Source organism: Mesoplodon bidens (genome assembly GCF_964165515.1).
Source record: "Mesoplodon bidens genome assembly, chromosome: 13".
Classification (NCBI taxonomy): domain Eukaryota; kingdom Metazoa; phylum Chordata; class Mammalia; order Artiodactyla; family Ziphiidae; genus Mesoplodon; species Mesoplodon bidens.
In genome coordinates, this window is record NC_138169.1 from 27,113,715 (window position 1) to 27,140,507 (window position 26,793).

General features: G+C 54.7%; 1 protein-coding gene and 1 long non-coding RNA gene across 7 annotated transcripts in view; one reads left to right on the forward strand and one right to left on the reverse strand.

Moving 5' to 3' along the window:
• KLHL22 (kelch like family member 22) lies at positions 1-26,570 on the forward strand. 4 transcript variants are annotated; one of them, XM_081252821.1, is made up of 8 exons: positions 1-75; positions 2,764-3,029; positions 8,336-8,501; positions 10,812-11,530; positions 15,836-16,028; positions 23,389-23,622; positions 25,676-25,990; positions 26,152-26,570. In XM_081252821.1, exons 2-8 carry the CDS (start codon positions 2,803-2,805, stop codon positions 26,419-26,421), a joined length of 2,124 nt encoding a protein of 707 aa, XP_081108947.1. In that variant the 5' UTR covers positions 1-75; positions 2,764-2,802; the 3' UTR covers positions 26,422-26,570. The 4 variants fall into 4 exon arrangements, with proteins under 4 accessions (XP_081108947.1, XP_081108949.1, XP_081108948.1 ...); XM_081252823.1 differs by lacking the exon at positions 26,152-26,570 and adding an exon at positions 24,143-24,236 and having other exon boundaries at positions 25,676-25,877; XM_081252822.1 differs by having other exon boundaries at positions 25,676-26,282.
• LOC308627100 overlaps positions 17,975-26,793 on the reverse strand; it is an 11,626-nt gene continuing 2,807 nt past the window's right edge. For 2 of the 3 annotated variants that reach the window (XR_014017349.1, XR_014017350.1), the window contains exons 2-4: positions 21,825-21,971; positions 20,362-20,456; positions 17,975-18,808 (exon numbers count right to left, since the gene is read on the reverse strand). This is a non-coding gene — a long non-coding RNA (uncharacterized lncRNA). Of the gene's footprint in view, positions 18,809-20,361; positions 20,457-21,824; positions 23,353-26,793 lie in introns of those variants that run through there. The other variant, XR_014017351.1, reaches the window with a different exon arrangement.

Genomic DNA, 26,793 nt, shown 5'->3' on the forward strand with positions numbered 1-26,793 from the left:
CGTGATGCCAGAGGCCCCGCCTCGCGCGCCCCGCCCCGCCTCCATGAGTGCGGCCTCAGCGTGCGGCGGCGCCAGGTGAGCGGCAAGCGCGGGCCGGCGGCGATCTCGGCGCGGGGCCGGGGCCGGGCTCGGGCCGGGCGCGCGGGGTGCGGGCGCGGGAGGACACGTGCGGGGGCGCGGGCCGGGCGCGGACGGGGCCGGGGTGGGGGCGGCGGCCTGAGGCGAGCCGGCGGCCTGACGTGGCGGGGGCGGCGGGCGGGACCCCCGGGCGCTGCGGGGTCGGAGCTGAGGGGCCGCGGGGACGCCGGCGTCCGGGCCTCGGTGGGCCTTTCGCCCCCGCGGGTCCGCGCGCGTCCTTTGGGGCCGCGGCCCCGGCGCTGCGCCGGCGGCCCTGCAACAGGCGGCCGGTCGGGCGCAGTCCCCCTGGCGCGACCTTGGACCCCGGCATGCCAGCCTCGGCCCCTCAGCCGGCCCAGGTTCGGCTCCCACTTGCTGCACGGACGGACCTGGACGGACCCCGACGGCTCCGGCGGCCGCGCTGTCAGTGCGACGCCTCGGCCCGGAGCGCTGGCCGCTGGTCTGCCCACTCCCACCCCGGCCCCGAGCCCAGCGCCTTCCGCCCGGGCGCGTCCCTGCCGCGCTCCGGCCTCTGCGCCGCGATGGTCCAGAACGCATCCCATCCACACCCGACGCGGGCCGTCCTCCGGGAAGTGGGACCCCCTTTCCCTTTGCTGCAGACCTTGCTTCGTGCTGCCAGGGACTGGGCTTCGTGGACGGCAGACACTGTTTGGGGTCCTGCAGAGGACTGAGGGTGCCTACTCAGTAAATTGTGTCGAGTTGAACATTGTTCAGAGATGCTTCCGACTCTGTCATCCATGAATTCATGAAAATTTTACGTCCTTCAGTTTGTATCTACTTGGGACATAAAACCTCCTTCCTGCTCCCACCAAAGCTCTGAACTGAACAGCACTGAACGCAGGGCCTTGCTTGCCATGACTAGAATCGGGGACATTATGGGGCCGAGGGTAGTTAATCTAGGGAAGGGCTTCATCATAGAGGAACCTGGGTAAAATGAATAGGAGGTGAGGGTGCCAGAGAGTGAGCCCCCAAGAACATTTTTTATTTCAGAAAAACAGGCATGGGAATGCAATCGCAAAAGATGTGCAGCATTCCACTTAATATTTTATTTTTTGAAATTTTATGAATTAACAAAACGAAGTTACACTGTGAAATGGTGTTTTTCATCTAAGTCAGCAAAGATTACAAAAAAAACACTATTGGTGTGCTAGACAGTGGTTGCAATCCGGTTCTCATACTTTGCCGGTGGAGAATAAATTGGTACAACCTCTACGGAAGGCAATTTGGCAATATCTATTGAAATGTCAACTGCACATTCAAATTAAGATGATCCAGCAGTTCTGTATCTAGTAAATGTTCCTCATTTAACTGCTACATATATGGCAGATCTCAGTGAATTTCAGTGCAAAACTGTTGGCAACAGCAAACAATTGAAGGAAACCCAAATGTCTCTCTGAAAAGGATCGGTTAAATAAAATATGGTTATACATACAACGGACTGTGGGTGGGATACGAGGATATCATGTGTAAAAGCTAATAAAAAGGGGGAAATTTTGTTCTACAGCTCTGCCTGCAAATGCATAGGTGCTACCTGGAAGGGTGACGGGAAAGTAGAATAGCTTCCTCTGGGAGAGGATCTGGTTAGGGGGCATGAATGGGAGGGAAATTTAAGTTTCATAATACAGTATACCTTTCTGTTTTATAGTAGAGTCTATTTTTCATTTTTTCTTTCAAGGGTCTAGTAGGGGATTGAAAAAGAAGCACATTTGGGGAGGGGATAGTGGAGGAACGTGAGGTGGGGAAGGAAGATGTGGCAAGTGGTCCGCTGGCTGGCAGTGCTGTGGCCTGGAGAGTGCACAGCTCGACCCCACAGCTCGGTGTAGGACTGGCTGCCCCCTGACCCGGAGCAGCCAGCTGTCCACAGTCACTTGTGGTTGGCTTGGAGTGCTTGGCCAAAATGTGTTTGCATTAGCTGGTTTTACTCATGGGGTTTCTGAGGCTCCTGTTCAAATCAGTTTGCATTTTTTTGAACATATTGACTCAATTATTAGAAGTTAAGCTTGAATTTAAAAGACGATGCAGACAATCTTGAATGTACCAAATTTACTTGAAGTTACAGTGCTTGACTCAAAATCTCGGTAAAAGAAGGTAGGGCCTGGAACCCTCCCCTGTACCACCACCTAGGCCTGTTGTCTTTTTTATGCATCCATTCCTGTTGTGGGGGGGACCCAGTGTTCTTTCCCAATAGAAGAGAGGAAGAGCCCTTGAGAACCTGGTCTGTGCTGGTGCTTTGTGTTCGTCCTTTAGGAAATTTGAGAATGCCCCGAGGGGCTGGGTGCTTGTAGTCCCCTTTTCTCAGCTGAGGGGCTTGACACTCAGGTTCACCACACTGAGTCCACCGTGGGTCTGGGTTTCCTGCCTGGGTCGGTCTGTCTCTAGAACCCTTTTGTTTCATGGCGATGCTGAAGCAGATAAAATGGAAAGGAGAATCTTGGCAATGAAGGGACACAGGTCAGGAGGAAGAAGGCCCCAGGTTTGGACAGCAGTGGGAGGGGAGAGGGAATTAGAGGTTTGAGACCACGGGGAAAGCACAGGTGAGCAGGAGGGAGGGACCCGAGCAGCTGGCCAGCCCTGCACAGCCGGGGCTGCCTCCCAGGCTCATTCCTCGCCCCTGTGTCTTGGCAGCTGACAGCCGCGGTGCTGAGGTTGGGAGCGGTGGTCAGGATGGCGGAGGAGCAGGAGTTCGCCCAGCTCTGCAAGTTGCCGGCACAGCCCTCCCACCCGCACTGTGTCAGCAACACCTACCGGAGCGCACAGCACTCTCAGGCGCTGCTCCGGGGGCTGCTGGCTCTGCGGAACAGCGGCATCCTCTTTGACGTGGTCCTGGTGGTGGAGGGGAGGCACATCGAGGCCCATCGCATCCTACTGGCTGCGTCCTGCGATTACTTCAGGTGAGTCTGCATAGTAAGGTAGCAGGGATGCTGGCTCCACCAGGTGGACGCCTTGGCACCCCGGGCTTCTCCTGCTTCTCGCTGTGCAGGCAGAGGGGGCTCAGGGTCTGTTTTTCTCTCAGCTGCCCCATCTCTGGGGCATGTGCTCCCTTTTTTTTTCTTTTAAAGGCGGTATGCTTGGCTTTACTTATAATATTGTATTTTCTAGAATGAATTTTCTACTATAAGTACAGTATCTTGGTGTGAAACAGATTTTCTTTCTACTTTACTCTGGCTTCCCATCATCTCATTAAAAAAAATTTCAAACCTATGGAAACGTTGAAAAGAATAGTATCACAAACACCTGGACACCAGTTGTTACCATTTTGCCGCATTTGCTTTCACTGCCTTTGTAACACACGCCTTTTTAAAAAGACATTACGATGCTTTATGCCTTAGACTTTTCAGCCCCACCCAGTGTTCTTGTAAAACCGTCAGGAAGCCCATACGGGCCCAGGCACCTCTGTGGGGGCCGAGGCAGGTGATCAGTACCATATGCATGTCGTCCACACAGCTACGTGATGTGGAGTCACTCCGTTTGCACCCTCACCTGGCCATCCACCTCTTGCTCTCACCTCCTCATCCCTTGGGCCTCGGCCTCCCACCCTCCCTGTGGGTTCTGTGTCCCCTGAGTTTCTCATGACCTCCTATGTGACGCCAGCCCAGCCCTGAGCACGTTGGGCAGAGCTGGTGCCACCATCCCACTTGAGACTTGAGACCCTCTATTCTGTCTCCCATTCTGTTTGGTTCTTTTGTCTTCAAGGCTCATTTGTAGTTCTCGTCTTTTTTTTTTTTTTTTTTCTTGCGGTACATGGGCCTCTCACTGTTGCGGCCTCTCCCGCTGCGGAGCACAGGCTCCGGACGCGCAGGCCCAGCGGCCATGGCTCACAGGCCCAGCCGCTCCGCGGCACGCGGGATCCTCCCGGACCCGGGCACAAACCCGTGCCCCCCGCATCGGCAGGCAGACCCCCAACCACTGCACCAGCAGGGAAGCCCTAGTTCTCATCTTTTAACTTCAGGAACTAATGAGCAAAATATTTCTTTATGGTTAAGTACTTCCTGTTCTCCAGAAGGAGTTTATGGAGAGGGTGACCCCGTGGTTAGTGGTGCCTTAGAGCAAACATGTCCAGGGACAACATGTCCCTTCAGTTCATGGGGATTCAGCTTTTACAAGCCTTGAGAAGACAGGGCAGTGGGCAGGGCAGAGTTGTGGGAGGCCTCAGGGCCCAGAAGTTCAAGCACTGGAGTCCTCCTGGCTTAGGGCCTCCTGGACACACTGTCAAAGCCCTTCAGGTGGAGCTCCTCTCCCCACTCAGGCCATCCTGTCACTGTCACGGTCCTCTTTCTAAAGGACAGTTACTGGCGCCACCTCTCCCTTCTTGGTGGAAACCTCCTGTGTCTCCCCACATCCTCCAGGAGCTATTCCTGGCCCTTTGGCAGCCGCTTCCAGTGGGCCTGTCCTGGGAGGTGTTCCCCTCTCAGGCCCGGTCACTGTGCAGGATGACACCCCCTCCCACTGGGACCAGGGAGAACCCAGACTCATCTCTGGTATGTGCATATGAAATGATGATTCCCAAGCTTTAGCGGGTTTATTTCCTTATTATTCATTTCAGTTATTGACTCAGGTTGAATTGATGAAGCGTTTTTCCCAGTGAGGCTGGTGAAGATATCTGATGTGGGCAGGGGTGGAGGGAAGGGCTTTGGAGGGCAGTGGGCCCATGGCTGGGCCCTGTAGGGGACACCCTGTGGGGTGTCTGCCAGGTGCTGAGCGGTGTCCAGCCAACACACGGAAAGCTGTAGTTCCTTATGAATCAGTGTGTGAAATGCTCAGTGAGACCTGGGCACGTGGAGCAGTAGACCCCCGCCTGCTGGGCATTGTTTGTGGAAGGACAGTTGGTTCCGTGTTAGGAAACCTCTCTTCCAGTGCGAGGCCCTAATCAGCCTGAGGCGACCTGGTGTGTGGCCATCTACAGACAGGTCAGCAGGCATGTGGTCACATCCAGCATCCACTGCCACAGCTGAAACGCTGCTGGAGTAGGAAATCGTGGAAAGCACCACTTTATCCCTGCCCTCCCACCTCACCCTTGTGGTAACCATTTATAAACGTTCCTTATCATCCACACTGTTTTCCCTTGCAAATCCTAGTTCATAATACTCAAACCGCAAAGCTCTGATACACAAAGTTGTTTTGTTTTTGTTCTAATGTGTTGCTAAAACTTGTCAAGTGTCCTCTGGAAGTCTCCCGGAGCTGGTTTTTCTGATTTATTTATTTATTTATTCATTCATTCATTCATTCATTCATGCTTGCATGCATGCATGCTGTGCCGGATCTTAGTTGTGGCATGCGGGATCTTAGTTGCGGCACATGGGATCTAGTTCCCTAACCAGGGCTCGAACCCGGGCTCCCTGCATTGGGAGCGTGGAGTCTCACCCACTGGACCACCAGGGAAGTCCCTCCTGGAGCTCTTTTGTTTGTGGATAGCTGTCCAATCTGTCCAGTCGTTGATCTTTGAGGGGGGAGGCAGAAGTTGGATTCTCCTACTTTTTAAAAGTCTAAGTTTGGCAGAAATTCATTAAACCACGAAACCCGCCCTGAACTGATATGAGGGTACTTTTATATGTGTCCTACTTAGCATGGGTCTTTGTACATTTTGGTTTGGAAATATTGAGGTGTTTGGATTTGATTCAGACCCTATGGGGGGCAGTGTGACATCATATGTGGCACAGATAAGGGTTTCTTCAGGTGAAACGTTCTGAATTCTGAAACACACCTGACCTCAAAGGTTTGGAAGAGGGGTTGGGGGCTGGTACAAGCTGGCACAGGAAATGTTCTCCCCACCTCATATCCGAGGCAGCTTATTGGCACCTTGTAACATCTGATTATGACATCCTGGCAGTAGAGGTGGCCCGGGTTCTCTTTGTGGTCTGTGCTATCTGTGCCCGCCTGCTGGGGACTTGGTGAACATCCTTTAAAAAAAAAAAAAAACCCTATAGAATTTACCATCTTAACTATTTTTAAATGTACAGATCAGTAGTGTTCTTTTTTTTAAATAAATAAATTTATTTATTTATTTGTTTGTTTTTGGCTGTGCTGGGTCGTTGTTGCTACTTGCAGGCTTTCTTTAGTTGCAGTGAGTGGGGGCTCCTCTTTGTGGCGGTGCACGGGCTTCTCGTTGCTGTGGCTTCTCTTGCTGAAGAGCACGGGCTCTAGATGCGCGGGCTTCAGTAATTGTGGCACACGGGCTTTAGAGTGCAGGCTCAGTAGTTGTGACTCGTGGGCTTAGTTGCTCCGTGGCATGTGGGATCTTCCCGGACCAGGGCTCAAACCCGTGTCCCCTGCATTGGCAGGCGGATTCTTAACTACTGCGCTACCAGAGAATTCCCTGGATCACACTTTGTAATTCTGTTTTTCATTTTTTGAGGAACCCCATACTGTTCCACAGCAGCTGCACTAATTTACATGCCCACCACCGATGCACAGAGGTTCCAGTTTCTTTAAATTGACAAGACAGAGTCTAACAGAAAATGGGCAAAGCATCTGGACTGTTTGGAAAAGAATATAGAAACAGCTGTTAAACCTGTCAAGAGAGCCTCTGTCCCATTGTTTACAAGATTTCTCCCTCACCTCCTGGCAGTTGGAGCGGCGTCTTCCTCTGGTTCTGAGGGTGTGGGGGGCAGGCTCCCCGCACACTGGTGGCGCTACCTGACAGGCTGTGGGCAGTCCCATCCAAGTGCGTGTGTATGAAACTCTGACCCAGCAGTTGCTCTCCTGAAATTAATCCTGGCGTTCACATGAGCAACAGCTCGTGGGCGCAAAGCCATCCACTGGGAGAAATAACAAGAGATTAGAAGTAACCCTGGTGGACCCCGGCAGGAACGGTTAAATCAGTTGTGATCGCCTTTACAGAGAGGGGTAGCGCTGTGTGTACGGATGATCGGGGCTGTTTCCAAGGTGTCCTGTGAAGTCGAAACCAGGTGGGGATTAAGGCGCGGGCACTGCCTCTGGGGATAGTGCCACCCTTGGAGGGGGGCTGGTGACCAGAGCACCCTTTCATGTAATTTAGGTCTTGAGAGAGAGAGAGAGAGAGAGAGAGAGAAGGAGGGAGAGGGAGAGAGAGTATGTGTGCGTGTGTGTGTGTGTGTGTGTGTGAGTGTGTGTGTGTGATATAAAATGTAACAATAGCCACTCTGTCATCTCCGTGTTGCTGTCATATTTCAGCCCAGATTCCTCCCCTGACTGCCAGCCTCCTCCCTCCAGACACCTAACTGACACCCCTGCTGGGATGCCCTGGGGCACCCACAGTGTTGGAGCCACAATGGGACTCCCACTGCCCTCTCTCACTCCGGTCCCGCCAAGTCCCTTCCTGCCCAGCCTGGGTTCCTCCTGTGCTCTCCTGGGTTCCCTCCATTGCTTCTTCTCTCCTCTCGGCCCCAGAGTGGTCTCTACTCCAGCTCCCCAGTCGTGTGGCCTCCCCAGCCCTGCAGGAGCCTCCCTGCCTCTGATCCAGCCTCTCCACTCTGGCCAAGGAGCCCAAGATCTGAAATTCCTCTGCTCAGGCCTGTGTACGACTCGCTGATAGCACCTCAGTTGCCTTGATTTTGGTCCAGACCCTACCCTGCCCCGGGGGTAGCAGGACCTGGCCCAGGCTCACCTCCTGCCTCTTCCTCCTCGCCCTGCCTGCCTGCCTGCCTGCCTGCAAGCTCTTCCTGGCCCTGGGCGCTTGCCACCTCCACTTCCTCATCATGGGCCCTTCTGCCATCGCTCTCCACCCACTCTTCTCCCGCGCTGGGCACTCCTCCGTCAGATGCCCTGTTGTGGTCCTTGACAGTGATTCCACCACCGGAAGTGCCCTGTGTCTTCGTGTCTGTCCTTTGGCATTAACTCCATGCACGTAGGGATCCTGCCGCTTCACTTCACTGTTGTCGCATTGGCTCTGTGCACAGTTCCTGGCGTTTAGTGGCTGCTGGGTACGGAGCTGCTGAGCAGAGGACTTTTACTATTTGTTTCCCATTCATTTATCCTTTCACCGCGTGCCCTGGGCTGCGGCTGTGGCCCAGGAATTGCACAGGTGGATGCAGCAGAAAGCGCGCTGGACGTGGTCCTGCCCGCAGAGACTCACGTGCGGCTCCTGGGGCACATTAGATGGGAGGTTTCCAGAACAGCTGCCAAGCTTGGTCAGGAGCTGTGGGCGCTTCTGGGTGTCCCTCCTCTGCTGCCTGGCATCCTAATGGGTGTAACACTGCCATCTCCTTTCTTCCCTTTGCAGAGGCATGTTTGCTGGGGGGCTGAAGGAGATGGAGCAGGAAGAAGTCCTGATCCACGGCGTGTCCTACAACGCCATGTGCCAAATCCTGCATTTCATTTACACGTCCGAGCTGGAACTCAGCCTGAGCAACGTCCAGGAGACACTGGTCGCCGCCTGCCAGCTTCAGGTGAGGCTCCTGGTCTGAGGCAGGCAGAGCCAGGCCCAGATGGGTCCCGGGTGCCCGCCAGGCAGTGGTGTGAGGGTGGGTGGTGAGCCCTTTGCTCTCGAGAGTGTTGGCAGGCTCCTCGTTTGGCTCAGAAGACAGCTTTTCCCTCGTGTCCTGAAACTGGAACGAAGTCTTATGCCGAGTTCCTTATCCTGACGTTTTATGAGGTCAGAGCACGTCTGGGGCAGTAGGAAAAGCAGCCTATTTGGGGGTGTCTGGAGGCTTCCCGCATGGCGGGGCCCTAGTAGCCCTGTGCCTTTACCCTCAGTGGTGGGTGGGCAGGTGGAGCTGAGCCAGGGCGGCCTTCACGCAGAAGTTCCCTCTTTTACTCAGAGAGCTCCTCTGTCCCCATGTCCTGTCCCCTCATTGCTGCTCTGGGGACCACACTTACCTCCAGTAGCCAGCCGCCCCCAGAACCTCTCCCCCGGTGCTTGCTGTCGGCATCGCGCCCCCCCCCGCCCCAGCACACTGCACACTGCCTTGCTCCCTGCACCGTGTATCCCACGGCCACTCTTCCAGCACCAGGCTCTCCTCTGTGTCCACCTTCGTCCTCTGGGTCCATGTCTGGACGAGTCATCCTTGTAAATGTGACCGTGTTCTCTGTTTCCCTGCCCTCGCCTCTGTCCCGGCCTCCTTCTCTCCGTTTCTTCCTCCCAGCTGGACTTTGCCTTCTGCTGCATCTGTCACGCACACCAACACCAAACCACCTCCCCAAACCCACCCCCTCCCTCTGCCACCCGCTGGCTCAGAGACCTGCTGCCTCCCCTCAGACCTCAGGGCAGAGCCATGGCTGGTGCTTAGGGCAGCCCAGCTTGGTTTTGTTTTATTTTTAACATACCGGGCTTCTATGCAATGTTGTTGTTGTTTTTCTTTTGCGGTACGCGGGCCTCTTACTGTTGTGGCCTCTCCCGTTGCGGAGCACAGGCTCCGGACGCGCAGGCTCAGCGGCCATGGCTCACGGGCCCAGCCGCTCCGCGGCATGTGGGATCTTCCCGGACCGGGGCACAGACCCATGTCCCCTGCATCGGCAGGTGGACTCTCAACCACTGCGCCACCAGGGAAGCCCCGGCAGGCGGATTCTTAACCATAGTGCCACCAGGGAAGCCCCGCAATGTTGTGTTTAAAGCAAGTTTTACTTGGCATAACAGTTTGGAGCCCACAGGCCCACCAGGTCATGTTTGTTCATGTAGCCAGTGGCTGTTGGTGGCCTGTCCCCCATGTGCTGTGCCCTTTGTGGTATCCCCAGGGACGTGGATCTGAGTGTTGGTGAGACCGTATCCACTGGGTCACCCCGAGCAAATGAGTTCCCTTCTCTGGGCCTCTCGTGGGCCTCCTACACGGGGCAGGCCGGGCGATTCCTTGGTGAGATTCCCTGCGCTGAGACAAGGATGAGGGACCTTGACCTTGCCAGGGAGGGCAAGACAGTCCCTGGTTCTCAGGAGCTGCTCCTCAGGCCCACTCAGGGCTATCAGCCCTCACCTTCCACCCAGAGCCTGGTGCTCAGCTCCTGGTCTCTGAGAGGTCAGAGGTAATATTTTAGGCAGAAGAGGCCAAGCAGAAGCACCTGCTTGGGAGGAAATGGATGGTCGAGTGAAGACCCTCAGGACCTAAGGAAGCAGCACTATGGGGACGTTCCTGGTGGGGGGACACACACCTGGCACTTCGCAGGTTTCCATTCAGCCTTCAGCATGTCACCTGGCAAGCACCAAATGTCTAGAACCAGAAAAAATAAAAAGACTTTAAACATTTATTAATAAGCTTCAAATTCCAGCAGAATTAGTCTACATGTAATGAATTTGTTGATGGTGCTGGATAAGAGAGGGATTCCCATTTTGAGAAATTTTAAAATCCAGTTTTCCTGCAGAACTTAGCAGCCCCTGAGCAGCCTTCCCGGGCCCTTGCCTTGCCTCCTGGGTTCTTTGGTTACCTAATCGCAGGGTGTCCTCGCCCCGCGGCATGGTGGCTGTCCTGCTGCTTCCACTTCTCTGGAGATCCCGTGCTTTTGATTCAAAAGGCAGCTGGCGTGTGTCGGGGTCCGCCCTGTGTCAGGTGGTTCCTCGCCACGTCATCCCTGTTTTACAGATGAGGAGGCTGAGGCTCAGAGACCACCTCCAAGCCCAGACTTAAGCCCTGAAATGCTGTGAGCCCCGGGCGTGTCCAGTGTGGCGGAGAGTGGGGCCGGCGGAGCCTGTGAGCGCCACCCATGCCTCTGCGCTAGGTCCTGCACCCAGACGCTTTGCCTGGGCTTGAATGTGTGTGTTCTGTTCACAGATCCCCGAGATCATCCACTTTTGCTGTGACTTCCTCACGCCCTGGGTGGATGAGGACAACATCCTTGACGTCTACCGGCTGGCCGAGCTCTTTGACCTGAGCCGCCTGACCGAGCAGCTGGACGCCTACATCCTCAAGAACTTTGTGGCCTTCTCGCGGACTGACAAGTACCGCCAGCTGCCCCTGGAGAAGGTCTATGCCCTCCTGAGCAGCAACCGCCTGGAGGTGTCCTGCGAGACGGAGGTGTATGAAGGCGCCCTGCTCTACCACTACCCTCCAGAGCAGGTGCAGGCTGACCGGCTGCCGCTGCATGAGCCGCCCAAGCTCCTGGAGACCGTGCGCTTCCCCCTCATGGAAGCCGAGGTCCTGCAGCGGCTGCACGACAAGCTGGACCCCAGCCCCCTAAGGGACACGGTGGCTGAAGCCCTCATGTACCACCGGAACGAGAGCCTGCAGCCCAGCCTGCAGGGCCCACAAACCGAGCTGCGCTCAGACTTCCAGTGCGTCGTGGGCTTCGGGGGCATCCATTCCACGCCGTCCACTGTCCTCAGCGACCAGGCCAAGTACCTGAACCCGCTGCTGGGGGAGTGGAAGCACTTCACTGCCTCCCTGGCGCCCCGCATGTCCAATCAGGGCATCGCCGTGCTCAACAACTTCGTGTACCTGATTGGAGGGGACAACAATGTCCAGGGCTTCCGCGCTGAGTCCCGCTGCTGGAGGTAGGGGCCCTCAGCCGGGCGGCTGCCCAGAGGGTGGCTTCTGCCAGGCACGTGCCACTGGCCAGCGCAGTCAGCCTTTTGAACAGGTCTGTACCTGTTCTGTGGGCACAGGTTGACGGGAAGAACATGGACGGCGGTGAGATGAGGAAGGGGGCCCGTGATGTCACCTCCCCCTCTTGTTCCCCCTCCTCAGAAACCCCCTCACCCCTCAGCACACCCCACCATCTTGTGGCTGAGGGGCTGGGAGGGGGTGTTGGCAGCAGGAAGGAGGGGACCAGGCCTGGGAGCATGGCCACCTTGCCTCTCTCTGCTCTCACACCCCTGGTCCCAGCTTCCCCTCGCCTATCCACTTAGCTCTGCTCTCGTAACCACACAGGCTCCTGGTGGAGGGTGGCTTCCTGTCGCCCTGCTCCCCTGAGTGCACAGTCCTCAGCCTGGGGGGCAGGGAAGGCCCACAGGCAATGCTGAACCTCAGACCAAATCCCCCCCACCCCCCACCCCCCAGGCCCTGTCATCAGCCATGTGCTGGGTGTGAGGCCCCAGGGGAGGCCGTGGTTTCTGTCAGTCTGCGAGGCTGGGATCCCACAAATCCATTTCATTGGTTAGAGCAAGGGAAGTGGGGCAAATCTCCACGGCCTCCACTTCCAGGAGGTTTCCAGGGCCCCTCCCCTGTTCTTTGGTTTGATCTTAGGGTCTGGTGCCTGGGGGAAGTTTCTGCCCCCCACAAGCTGAAAGATGGCACTGCAGAGAGAGAGGGGTTGCCAGCTGTTTCTGGCAGTGGTGAGCTGAAGCCAACTGCGTTCCTGTTCCTGCTCCGTCTTGGGGGTGGGGCCAGGCCTGGCCATGCCCCTTGGATAGGAGCCTGGGGACCCCAAGCCAAGAGGAGACCCCCGTCCGTCAACCTCTGCTCTCCCCACCCCAGGAAGTGATCACTTTTGTCAGACTGGTGAGACCCAGAGCTTGGCAGCTCTTTGTGGTCAAACGGGAGGGGGCCCAGTTCAGAAGGGAGGAAACCATGCCTTCATCGTCTCCCTGACCTGATGTGTCCTCGGGGGGTGTGGGGGTGGTGGCAGTCCCAGGTTCAGGCCTCCCTCCTGCCAAGGCTCGAAGGCCTGCCACTTCCAGCTGGAGGGCCAAGGCCAGATCTTCAAAGCAGACTCTCCAGAGTCCTGTCATGAGCTGCTGACATCTGTCTCTCAAACCCGGTCTGTTTCCCTTTTGTGAACATGTGCTGTGAGACCCACCAGAACTCTGGAAGGTGCTGGTGTCAGCCTCCGTGATTGACAACCACAGCCTCAGACTCCAGTCGGAGGTTGGGTCACTGTTGGAGGCGGGGTCAGGGAGACCTGCCGGGCAGGCTGCAGTGCGGAGCGGCTGGTGAGCTGTGGGGAGACCCCCGGGTCTCATCTCTACAGAGTGAAAGTTTCATTCATCTCCTGGTGGACTCTTCACACTGCCAGGTAGATCTTAATTTGAGTTAAGAGTCTGGTTCTCTGCCCTTTCCTCTCAGTTCACCGCCCTTAGAATCTACAGGCTGTCAGAATATAAGAAAACAAGATTTTGCAGTAAATTAGCATTAGCGTTTTGAGGAGTTAGGGACTTAACAGGTTGTAGCGTGTGAAAAGGTAGCTCTGTCGGAGCACGTTGCCTCTGAGCTGTGACACTTCTCTTTTCATTCCTTGATTGCGTCTGTGTCGCCCCCATGGCTAGGGCACCTTCCCACAGCTGCAGCTCTGCACACCTACCCGGTGGTGGCCAGTCCATGTTGCCAGATGCCCCGACCCTACATAGAGTGATAACTTGTTTTTGTCCTTAGGCATTTTCATGGCTATTAATATTTTAGAGTATGTTTCAAAAAATGTTTCTAACTGTAATGGACTTAATCAATAATCATGGGGAGGCTTAAGTCATGGAAACACGTGAGAGCAATCACTAAGTTTAATAAGGCCTCAGAACATTCTCATGCCAACCCTAGGTTTTGCCTCTGAGTTTGCAGTAGGATGGTCCAGAGTCAGCATTAAAGTGACTGAAGGATTTGAATCCTTATATGCAATAGTTTAGTTTATTTCTATTAGGTAAAAAAGATTACTTGAGGACTTATTCTGACAAAGTGGAAAATTAAACCAATAAAGAGGAAAATGTGGGATACAGAACATGGTGGAGAGATAAGAAATCAGCAAAACTGTGGTTATGTCTGAATTATTGATGTGTGGTGTCTGTATGTATGTGTTTGTGTATGTGTGTGTGTTTCCTTAACTGACACCGCAAATCCAGATGAACTCAGCCCAGGGAGCTGTGAGGGCAGGAGGCCAGAGGAAGCATCTGGAGGGACTCGTCTCCCTGGTGAAAATGGGGCAGAAGAGACGCATGTGAAATGTGAGCAAGCCTTGTGCACAGAAAGGCTGTGGGAGGCGCCTTCCTGCCCTGGGCTGCCTGGCCCAGCTGGACCTCCACTTGGCAGGGCCCGGTCACGCGTTCTCAGGCGCCCTCCCGGCCCTGCTCTCTCCTGTCACTTCTCCTCCCCGGCACCTGTCCTTATGTGGAGACTTGGCTACTCTGCTCCCTTTGGCCTGTTTCCCAACCTACAGTGGAAAGGGGGGCCCTGGGTGCCAGCGCCAAGAGCCATGGCTGGTCCACGTTGGGGGCAGTGATGTTTGTTGAGTGATTCCACCACTGGTGACCTCGCCCCTCCTTCCGTTCCCTGAGCGGACAGTGTGTGATCTGCCCTGAGCCAGGTGCGCCACCAGGTCTGGGAAGACAGACATGGACCACGGTCCTTTAAGGAACCCTTGTCACATGACTTGACCCTCGTGATCCCTCATGGTAGCTTTTCTAGGCAGGCAGCATAACCCCGTTGGGTGTGGAGCTGAGTGAACGTCGGGACAGTAAAACTGATGGCCAGATGTGCCCAGACCTGGGTCTGTGTGGCCCAGGTGCCCGTCCTCTCTCTCCCTTCGGCCCGTTTCCTGTATTCTCGGCTGGCAGGGAGGGGCTGCGGCGGGAAGAAGCGGCTGTTGAGTGCACTTGTTTTGGGGGTGAAAGCTGAAATGGGGGCATCTGGCACAGGCCAAAGAAAACTGTCTGCTTCGGAGCTGGTCTTATGGTGGAGAAATAAACACTTATCAGAGAGAGGCTGTAAGTGTGCAGAGGCCATGCATGGAGTGAGGGGGCTCCAGAGGCCGGCGCTTAGCTGCCAGTGCCGGAGTTGGTGGCCGGGTTGGCGGGGAGCCAGGGGAAGGGTGGACGCAGTCGGGGAGGAGTGGGCTTGGGGCCTCGGGCTCGCGGGCCCTGGCCCTCGAGGCTCTGTGGTCACCTGTGTCCACTCAAACAGCACACTGGCCTCATGCCCAGCAGGGTGCCTGGGGCCTGGAGAGATGGGGCAGGGGGCCAGCCTGGGGCAGGGGCTGAGTCTGGGCTTTGAAGGACCTCAGCTGCTGGGCTCGGGCATGTGAGGATTTGGGTGTGAGTGGGGGCTTGGCTGGTGAGCGAGGGGTGGGATGTAGGGAGCCCGGGGGTCCACGTGGGACCGGTGAGCAGCCGGCTGGAGGTGGCAACAGGCATTAGCAGTGTGAGAAGAGAACGTGGGGTGGCTGTGGGCTGTCCTGGAGTGGCCGAGAAGACCCGGCTGAAAAGTGAAGCCCTCTGGAGGCAGGAGAGGGCAGGGCTGGGGGGAGGAGCAGCTCCATTCTGGGGGCATAGAGGAAGCTGTCGCATGGGGGTTAGACTCTTTTACGAAGGTTGATGGGGTGAGGTGAAGGCAGGGAGCTGCGTCCCCTTGAAAGGGGTGTGGAGGTGGCCTGATGTCAGGAGGGCGAGCTTTGGTGATGGTGCTGGGCTCAGCAGAGGTGGGCTTCTCTCCCCTCCCCTCTTCGCGGGCGTCTGTCCTGGAATCCCGCTGGGGAGGGCGGGAACTGCACACAGGAGATGCACAGGCAGTGGGGGGCGGGGGTCAGGTGGGCTGTGATGGGAGCCTGGCGACCAGCCTGAGGGAGTGCTGGCTGGAGGCCTGGAGGCTGTTGTGCCCAGTCGTCCAGTCGAGAGGCCATAATTGGGGGTGTTCCTGATTGAGAGCTGGGCTATGGGGATTTTGAGGTGAGACAGGTGAGATCGAGGTGGCTGTAGGAACAGCCATTGGGCAGCTTGGGGTGGACAGTGGAGGGTCTAGAAACCACCGTGAGGTCACACCTGGAGGGCCTGGCGCTGTGGGCGGAAACCCAGGAGGCTCCGGGCCCCACCCTCCAGGCTGAGGGAGGGGGTGCTGGGGGAGGGGCTGCTCGGTGACATGCTGTCCTCTGTCCCCACAAGGTACGACCCGAGGCACAACCGATGGTTCCAGATTCAGTCGCTACAGCAGGAGCATGCCGACCTGTGCGTGTGCGTCGTGGGCAAGTACATCTACGCAGTGGCCGGCCGCGACTACCACAATGACCTGACCACTGTGGAGCGCTACGACCCTGCCACCAACTCCTGGGCCTACGTGGCCCCGCTCAAGAGGGAGGTAAGGAAACCCCTCCCATGGAGCCCTTCTTCGGCCGCATTGCTTTCTGGGCTGTGCGGAGGGAGTGGGAGGCACAGCCAGGGAAACCGGCCGATGATCAGAGCCCTCTTCCCTCCTTGGACTGTGCCCTACCTAAGATTGGGGTGGGGGACTCCTGAGATTGAGCCAGCCGCCTCAGGAGAGACCCCCTTCCCCAGAATTCCACCCCCATCTGGGTCTCGCCACCTTGGCCCCGGGTAGCTGCTTTAACCCTGCAGTCAAATGTGGACAGAAGCCTTTCCTTTCTCTTCCTCAGCACGGCTGAGATGAGCTGGAACAAGTCCAGAGATGTTGTCAAACCTGAGGGATGCGAGAGGCAGGGCCCAGCGGCCTCAGACCTCCCCCCCCAACCCCCCACCAAGGACGGGGCCTTCAAGAAGCCAGAAACACTTTAGAAGTTATATATATATATATATATATATATATATATATATATATATATATATATATTTTTATGGTACACGGCCTCTCACTGTCGTGGCCTCTCCCGTTGTGGAGCACAGGCTCCGGACGCGCAGGCTCAGCGGCCATGGCTCATGGGCCCGGCCGCTCCACGGCATGTGGGATCTTCCCGGACCAGAGCACGAACCTGTGTCCCCTGCATCGGCAGGCGGACTCCCAACCGCTGCGCCACCAGGGAAGCCCTAGAAGTTACATTTTACATGTTTTTTTTTTTTTAATCATGTGTTTCCTACACAATACTTTGGTTTGTTCCAGCTTGAAGATGTGAAAAATACGTCCATTGTGCAAAAGTGATGCTTTAAGGGGGGTACCTCTCTCACCTTATGGGCTTGCAGTGCTGAGAGCCTGGCCCCCAAACCAGACATTAGACCCCAGGGCAAGAGGGGGCCTTGCTGGTCCCTGCTGCACCTCGGGTCCCAGTGTCTGTGAGCACCGCTGGGCACCCTGACTCCCCCAGAGGAGAGGATGGCTCTCCTCCGGGCTCCACTGCACTGGCTCGAGGCCTTGGCAGGAGCTAATGCCTCCCTGACCCTCTTTCCTCCCCTCCCCTCCCCATCTCTCCCCTCCTTACCTTTCACCCTTTCCCGAGCCCCAGGGCCTTAGACTCCAACTTCGGGAGCCCAGAGGTCTCCCTGATGGGCCCAGCTCCTCTCCACAGTCCGCGAGGCTCCAAGGAAGGCCAGGGGCTCCCACTGCAGTTATTCCCAGGCAGGGAAAGCCAGCCTGCCCCCTGATCCTTGGCCTTTTTGGGGAGGAAGCCCCTCTGGAGGGCACTCCCTGCCTGTTCAGAAGAAGAGGACAGCTTTTTCTTGGGAAAGACCAGGGGTCCTTGAGACCTAGTAGGCGGTGGTGGACCCTGAGCTCTGTCCTGGAGGGGAGTGGGGGAGGGGCTCCAGGGGCTCTTTGGACGGCGGGGAGGCTGCACTTCTCAGCGTAGCCACAGAGGGGCAGCCTCGGCCTTCAGCCAGCTTCTCCCTGGTGTCCAGGTTCCTAACTTCCTTCATCCATTCGTTCCTTCAGCAGCTATTTATTAAGCACCTTCTGGATACCAAGTCCTGGGGATCCAGTGGTGATAAAAAGTGACCAGGGTCCTCCCATGGTGTTTGCAACTTAGTGGGAGAGACCACTCTCAACCACTGAACAGATGAGTAAAGGACCTTGAGGGCCAAGCTGAGCTGTGCTTAAGGAGGGGCTCCAGCAGGATGGACCTCGCTGGACTGTTTGGGGAGGGTCCGTCTGAGGAGATGTCAGTGAGACCAGGTCCACGGAAGACAGGCAGCCATTGGGAGAGGCAGGAAGGACCTTCCAGGCCGGGAGGAAGAGGGGAAGCATGGGGAGTACATGTGAAGAGAGGGTGTTAGGGGAGTAGGGCCAGGGCACTTGGGTGATCTGGACAGAGGTGAGGATGGTGTGGGCTGTGGTGGAGGCTATGGGGGACAAGGGAGACAGGCAGATTCGACGTGTCACTTGGAGGTAAACTGACCAGACTTGCTGATGGGTTAGGAATGAGAGGCCATGGAGACTCCCAGGCCACCCGTGTGAGCAGCTGGGTGGTGACTAGGCTGCTCCCCCAGAGCACAGGTGGGCTCGGGAGTGAACAGGAAAGGAGGGGCTCCATGTGGAAAGTGACAAACATGAGATGCTGGGGACATCCGGTTGGAAGCCAGGCTCGGGGATGTCAGCCTAGAGATGGAGATGGGCGGTGCTAGCCATAGGTGGGGTGATCAGCTCAGGAGCAGGGGCAGTGCCAGGCCAGAGGAGGAGCAGAGAGGCAGGGGGCCCATGGGTCTGGAGACGTGGGTGTGCAGCCACTGCAGAGGCCTTATGGGTGTCTGCAGGGCCTGTAGTGGGGTGGGCCCTCCCCCTTCCTCCCTCCCTCCCTCCCTCCCACCTGTCTCTCAGGGTCCCACCCACGTGGCATCCTTAGGAACTGGTCACTGATGTGCCCCCAGTGGACTGAGAGCTCCCTGCCCCAGCAGCGGGCAGAGTCCTCCAGTCAGAGGTTCTCTTCTGCACGGCCCAGACCTGAGCATGGCCGTCCCATGCTTTTGGAGGAGAGGAAGGAGGTCTCGGCAGAAGCCCTTCTCTGCTCACTTAAAAACCTTCCCAGAGAACTCGCACCTTCAGAAAGGTAGAGTAGATATATCCTTCTTGGTTCCTCCTGCTCAGTACAACACAGAACTCTGGACATTATGTGTAAAACAAACTCGGAACACTCAAAAAGGTTGAAAGAAGATGGCAGACCAGCTAGGGATCTGGTGACCTGAGGATACCTTGATCTGAATGAAAATGAAAAGACAACATGTCAGGACTTCCCTGGTGGTCTAGTGGTTAAAAATCCACCTGCCAGTGCAGGGAACTCGGGTTTGATCCCTCGTCGGGGAACTAAGATCCCACATGCCACGGGGCAACTAATCCCATGCACCACAACTAGAGAAAAGCCTGGGCGCCGCAACGAAAGATCCCACATGCCACAACGAAGATCTTGCATGCTGCAACTGAGACCCAATGCAGGGCTTCCCTGGTGGCACCGTGGTTAAGAATCTGCCTGCCAATGCAGGGACATGGGTTTGAGCCCTAGTCTGGAAAGATCTCACATGCTGCAGAGCAACTAAGCCCATGCGCCACAACTACTGAGCCCGCGTGCCACAACTACTGAAGCCCATGCTCCGCAACAAGAGAAGCCATCACAGTGAGAAGCCCGCACACCACAACAAAGAGTAGCCCCTGCTCACCACAACTAGAGAAAGCCCGTGCTCAGCAACAAAGACCCAACGCAGACAAAAAAAAAGACCCAATGTAGCCAAATAAGTAAATAATTTTTTTTTTTTAAAGAAAAGACAACATGTCAAATTTTGTGGCACCCCAGCTAAAGCTGTGTTGAGAGGGAAATTTGTAGCACTAAAAGCCTACATTAAGGAAGGAAAAAAAAAATCTTAAATCAGTAATCTAAGCTCCTCCCTCAAGAATCTAGAAAAAAAAAAAAGAGAATGAAACCCAAAGCAAGCAGAAGAAAAGAAATAATAAATACCAGAGCAGGAATCAATGAAATTAAAAGCAGAAAAACAGGAAGTCAGTGAAACAACTGGGTCTTCCACAAGATCAATAAAATTGACAAACTTCTAGGAAGCCCAACAAAGAAGAAAGAGAAGACAATTAAAAATATCAAGAATGAAACGGGAGCATTACTGCAAACCCTGCTGACGTCAAAAGGATAATAAGGGGATACTGTGAACAACTCTACATGTGTAAATTCGACAACTTAGATGAAATGGACCAGTTCTCAAAAAACACAACCTACTACGACTCACACAAGACTAAGTAGACTTTGAATAGGCCTGTACTTGTTAAGGAAATGATTTGCAGGCCTAGATAGTTTAATTGGAGAATTTTACCAAACAAAGAAAAGTTAATACCAATTCTGCATGATTTTTTTCCCAGAAAATAGAAGAGGGGGAATACTTCCCAGTTCATCTTCTGAAGTTAATATTACCCTGATACCAAAACCAGATAAAACAGTCCCCCCGCAAAAGAGCAAGTCTGTCATAGATACACATACATATGAATGTTCTTAACTAAATATTAGCAAATAGAAGCTCCTCTCCCCACAAAAGAAATTCATGACCAAAGGCTGGTTCCATATTTGAAATTCAGTGTAATTCACCATATTAAAAACCACATGATCATATCAGAGCAGAAATAGCATCTTATAATATTTTGCATCTATTCATGATCAAACTCTCAAAAAGTAACAATAGAAAAAAATAACAGAAGAATTACCTCGACATGATGAGGAGCATCTACAAAACTCCCACCACTACGTTATACTTACTGGTGAGGACTGAATGGAATGCTTTCTCCTAAGGTAAGGAACAGGGCAGAGATGTCTGATCTCACCAGTCTTATCACAGTCCTGGAGGGTGTAGCCTGTGAAATAAGGCAAGAAAAGAAACGCACGCAGGTTGAAAAGGAAGAAATAAAACTGACTCTACAGATGACAAAATTGTCAAAAAATCTAAATGTACCCCCCCAAATTCTTGCATTAATAAGTGAGTTTAGCAAGATTGCAGGATATGATATAAACATATAAAAACCAACTGTATTTTTGTATACTAGTAATGAACATGTTGACACTGAAATTAAAAATACAACACCATTTACAATTGCTCAGAAATGAAATGCTTAGGTATAAATCCAACAAAACATTTTTAGGATTTATATGCTGAGAAGTATAGGTGCTGATGAAAGAAATAAAAGAAGATGTAAGTAAATGGAGAAACATATCATGTTTATGGATTCCAAGACTCAAAGATGTCCGTTCTTCCCAAATTGATATATGGTATACAGCACAGTTCCTATGAAAATCCCAGCAAGAGTTTTTTTAGATGTAGATGAGATTCTGGAATTTATATGGAAAAGCAAAGGATCTAGAATACTTAAAGTAACTTTCAAGAAGAATAAAGTGGGAAGACTCCATCTACCTGGTTTTAAGACTTACTACGTATATACTTGATACAGTAATTATGACTGCGGTATTGGCAGAGGGATAGACCCGGAGATCAGTGGCACAGAATGAGAACTCAGAAATAGGCTCACAGAAACATGCCCAGCTGAGTTTTGACAAAGATGCAAAAGCAGTTGAATGGAGGAAGGATTACCTTTCCACAAGTGGTACTGGGGCAAGTGGACATCTATAGGCAAGAAAATGGACGTTGACCCAAGTCTCACACCTTACACAAAAGTTGACTCAGAATGGTGCATGGACTTATGTAAAATACAAAACTCCACAGCATTTAGAGAAAGTAGAAGAAAATATTCGGGGTCTGGGGCTAGGCAGTGAGTACTTAGACTTGACCCCCAGAGCATGACCCATAAAGAGAAAAAATGATAAACTGGACTTCATCAAAATTGCAGACCTTTGCTCTGCAAAAGTCCCTGTTAGGAGGATGAGAGGAAGCTGCAGCATGAGAGAAAATGTTTGCAAACCAGTACCTGGGAGACGACTGGGATCTAATATGTGTAAAGAACCCTCAAAACTCATTGGGAAACACACACGGGGACCCGCTGGAAAGAAGGCAGAAGACGGGAGGAGACGCTTCAATGGGGAGGATGTAGATGTGCAGTTAGGGGATGCAGACTGGACGCCACAGCGGGGAGACCGCCTGTTGAGCGGCTGAAATGGTAAATGAGACAGTACTAGGTGCAGTTAACTTCCAACTGCCATGTGACCCAGCAGTCACCATCCTGGACATTTACCCCAGAGAAACAAAAACTTCTCTGAACACAGATACTTACAGCAGATTTATTGGTAACAGCCAGAAACTGGAGACCAGTCAGATGTCCTTCCACGGGCGAGAGGCTCACCAAACAGGCAGGTACACAGTGCAGAGCATCACTTGGAGTCAGAGAGGAACTCTGGGTCTGCACAGCGACATGGGTGACCTGTCACGGAGGTGACATACCACATGATCCCATTCAAGCCGCACTCTGGAAACAACAACGTGGGGAGCAGGTGGTGGTTGCCAGGGACTGGGGGGTGGGGAGTGGATGTGACTGTAAGAGGGAGACAGAAATGTCCTGTGTCTTGATGGAGCCAACGTCAGCACCCAGGCTGTGATGTTGTGCTGAGGCCCACAAGCTCTTCTCCCAGGGAGTCAGGGTGAAGGATGTGGGGTGGTTGTATTTCTTACAATTACATATGGATCTACACTTACGTCAAGCTGAAAACTTTAGTTAAAAAAAAACACCTCCCCAGATGCCCACCATTGGTGGGAGAAGACCTAGCCCCATGGTGTGTTTCCTGCCCACTGCTCTGTCCCCTGCCCTTTGCCCCATCCACCTCTCCAGCCCCTTGCTATGCTACCCACAGCCTGGGTGTCAGTGACTGGCCCTGTAACACAGGCCCTGGGGCTTCCCGGGCAGGACATCTCTGCCAGCAGAGCACATGGGCACAGCAGGAGGCCCTTGTGGGCTGTAAGAGGGGGGCCTGGAGGCAGTGGGGCCCGCTGGGCAGAGAGGCTGTGCCTCCCGGGTGCAGTGGAAAGCAGGGGTGAGGTTGAGGACCAAAATCCAAAGTAGGGGGTGAGTTTTCTCCCATAACTAAAGACTGCTCTTTGTTTGATTTTGTATCTCGCTTTTGTGCTCACCAGGTCATATCATTTGTTATTTGCAAACAAGCAGATTTTTTTTTAAATTTATTTTTGGCTGCATTGGGTCTTCGTTCCTGTGTGCAGCCTTTCTCTAGTTGAGGCGAGCTGGGGCTAGTCTTCATTGTAGTGTGTGGGCTTCTCATTGCGGTGGCTCCTCTTGTTGCGGAGCGCAGGCTCTAGGCGTGCAGGCTTCAGTTGTTGTGGCATGTGGGTTCAGTAGTTGTGGCTCACGGGCTCTAGAGCGCAGGCTCAGTAGTTGTGGTGCACAGGCTTAGTTGCTCTGCGGCATGTGGGATCTTCCTGAACCAGGGCTCGAACTCGTGTCCCCTGCATTGGCAGGCGGATTCTTAACCACTGAGCCCCCAGGGAAGCCCCAGACAAGCAGATGTTGAAAGTGGAGTCGGGTGGGGAAAAGGTGGAGGCGACCAAGGGCCTTACTGAAGACAAGGCTTTGATTTCCTTTGGGTCCCCGTGCAGCTGTCACCTTTAGGGGCGGGGGAAAGACAGAGATTCTGTTCTTCCTCTTGTAGAAGCCCAGCATCACCTCAGGGCCCTGAATCATCTTCCACTGGGAAGAGGTCGGGTGGGGGACAAGGATGGTGTGCCCAGCGAAGATCCAGTCAGACGGTGAGGAGGAAGTCAGCAGGGCTGCACACACACGCGCACACACGTGCATGCACACGCACACCCCCGGTTCTCCCGGCCCACAGGTGTATGCCCACGCGGGTGCCACACTGGATGGGAAGATGTACATCACGTGCGGCCGCCGGGGGGAGGACTACCTGAAGGAGACCCACTGCTACGACCCAGGCAGCGACACCTGGCACACGCTGGCTGATGGGCCGGTGCGGCGGGCCTGGCATGGCATGGCCACCCTCCTGGACAAGCTGTACGTGGTCGGGGGCAGCAACAACGACGCAGGCTACAGGAGGGACGTGCACCAGGTGAGCGGTGGGGTGCCCACCTTCTTGTCACCGATAAAAATTGCCATGTGGGGGGTTTTCCCTTGTAACAGACTATTTTTTAGAGCAGTTTTAGGCTCACAGCCAAGTTGAGCAGGAAGATTTCCCGTGTGCCCCCGGCCCTCACACACCATGGCCTCCCCAGGCTCAGCATCCACCAGAGGGTGTCATTGTTATAACCGATGACCCTACACTGGCCTGGGGTCACTCCTGGTGATGCACATTCTGTGGCTTTAGACAGATGGCATGTATCCACCATTAGAGGATAACACGGAAGAGTTTCATTTGTCATTATTATTAAAAACTTCAATTACATAAAGTTAATATAACCACATTGCAGAGCTTTGAAAAAATGGAGAATGGTGAAGAAAAACTCCCATAACCTGGCCCTGTGCTACTAGCTTCAGCCCTCCTACCTGTGCGTGGTGTCCACTTAATTGTACTCAAAGAGCATCATCCCATTTGGCTTCTGGCTCAAGTTTGTTGTGGGCGTGTCTTCTAGTTTGATGACCACCCCACCCCCACCCCACCCAGTGGCTGTGCAGAATTCCATCAAACTGGTGACGTTTGGGTTGGTCAAGTTGTGGCTATTCCAGGTAACATTTCAAGTAATATTTGCTTTATAGAGCTTTTGGGTATTTTGGGGTATTTCCTGAGGTGAGAGCAGTGGTTCTCTAAGTGTGGTCCGCAGGCCAGCAGCACCCACATCACATGAGAACTCATAAGAAATGCAGGTTCTCTGGCCCCTCTCAGACCCACTGAGTTGGAAGTTCCTGGGTGGGATCCTCCAGTGTTGAGAACCATTGGGCTCTAGCATTTTCGTTTTCTATTGCAGCCAGGACAAATCACCACAAATTTAGCCACTTAAATCAACACAAGTGTGTTACACGTCTATGGCTCTTACCAGACGACAATCCAGGGGTCTTTCCTTTGTGGGGCCTGGGGAGGATCCACATCCTGCTCACCTAGGGTGTCAGTGGAGTTCAGTTCCCTGTGGTTGTAGGACTCGGGTCCCGATTCCTTGGCTGCTGTGGGCCGAAGCCCTTCTCGGCTTCTAAAAGACTCCACGTCCCCCAGGTCAGGCCCCTTCCTCTTCTAAGCCAGCAGTGGCAGCTTCCCCTCCCTTTTCAGCCCCCATCAGACCTTCCCTTCTGTTTCCAAGGGCTTGTGTGACTAGGTGGGTCCCCCGAAAATCCAGGATAAACTCCCATCTCCATGTCCCCACCCTAATGCGTCTGTAGGGTCCTTCTTGCCATGTAAAGTAATACAAGTCCCAGAGATCTGGGCACAGGCTCCTTTGAAAGCCATTCCTCCTCCTGCGGCTGGAGAACTGGAGGGGATCATCATTGAGTCAGAGGGTAGTGTCCGAGTGGCTCTTGATAATTTTGCACGTTGCTGTGCTGGCTGGTCAGACAGGTGCACAGCAGGACAGCTTCACCACGCCTCCACCAGCCCCGGGCTTGTGCCTTTTCTTCCCCAGTGGCTGCTGGTTAACAGCTGACAATTTGTCCCTGACATTTTATTTTGCATTTCTTGGATTACTGGTAGGCTGAACATTTTCCCATGTATTTGTTTACTGTTTGGAGTAATTTTGAAGAGAAGAGATTTTTTTTTTTTTTTTTTTTGGCTGCACTGCATGGCTTGTGGGATCTTAGTCCCCTGACCAGGGATCAAACCCAGGCCCCAGCAGTGAAAGCACGGAGTCCTAACCACTGGACTGCCACGGATCCCCCAAGAGAATGTTGATGGTCATCATGAGTTAGCAAGCACCTGTTTCCTTATTTTATCTGCACCTCCCCCATTGCTGGGTGTGCGCGGGGTCTGAGTCTTCAGCTTCAGTGGTGGAGGGGAGTGAGCTGGCACCCCCAGGCCAACTGGGAGACACCCACACGCCTGGGGCCACAGGCTGGCTGAGGGGCCAGGATAGGGGACAGAGCGTCAGCCTGGCCCGAGCCCTTCCTCCGGGGGGTGCGTTTGCCCACAGCCCCACTGCGTCCCTCAGCCTCATATGTGAGCCTGGGGCCTTGCCTTGCAGGTGGCCTGCTACAGCTGCAAGTCCGGGCAGTGGTCATCCGTCTGCCCGCTCCCAGCAGGGCACGGTGAGCCCGGCATCGCCGTGCTAGACAACAGGATCTACGTGCTGGGTGGCCGCTCACACAATCGGGGCAGCCGCACTGGCTATGTGCACATCTATGACGTGGAGAAGGACTGCTGGGAGGAGGGCCCGCAGCTGGACAACTCCATCTCGGGCCTGGCGGCCTGCGTGCTCACCCTGCCGCGGTCCCTGCTCCTTGAGCCGCCCCGTGGGACGCCTGACCGCAGCCAGGCCGACCCGGACTTCGCCTCCGAGGTGATGAGCGTGTCTGACTGGGAGGAGTTCGACAACTCCAGTGAGGACTAGGGTCCCAGGCCAGGTGGGGGGTGTGGGGGGGTGTAGCTCCCACACTTTGACCTGGAGCACTTGACCCCAGGCTAACAGCGGCCTTCCCTCCCGCCACCTCCCATCGGCAGGTATTTTTGGGGCCCTGCAGACCTGTGGCTGTGGATCACCCCACAGTGGGAAACCTTCGGGAAGGGCTCGGTCCCCTGAAGTTCACCGGGCTCTCTCCTCAGCGGGGATGGGCTGTGCCGCCACCAGCTGTCCTGGCCTCCCTGCTCCCTGGTTCTGGTCCCTACTGGGCCGAGAGGGTGCCCTTCTCCCAAGGGACCTGGGGACTGGCCCCTGGTGAGGGGGCCAGGGCACATCTTGTCCCTCTCGTCGGCAGGGAGGGGGCGGGCTGAGCCCATCGCCTGCCTAGCAGCTCCTGGGGCTGGAGGGGGAGAGAGATCCATCAGGTTGCCTGAGGCTGATTCTGTGATAAAATGATGCCCTGTAGCTGGGCTTTTCAGCCCCCATGTTGTTGATAAATGAAATAAATCATCTTACACGAGGTGTGCATCGCTTTCCTTTGGCCACGGCCTCACTTCCTTTCACAGCCTGTCCAAGGCTGCAGCCCTGGAATCTTGGTTTCTGGGGGGCAGAGCTGTTGGGGGTGATAGGAGGCCGAGAGCCCACCCCCAGGCTAGAAGGGTGTCACCAGGATGCCCGCCGCAGTCTGGTGACAGGTGGTTGCCCGCCCACTTGAGCATTTTCCCTGGTGAGGACCTCTTCTC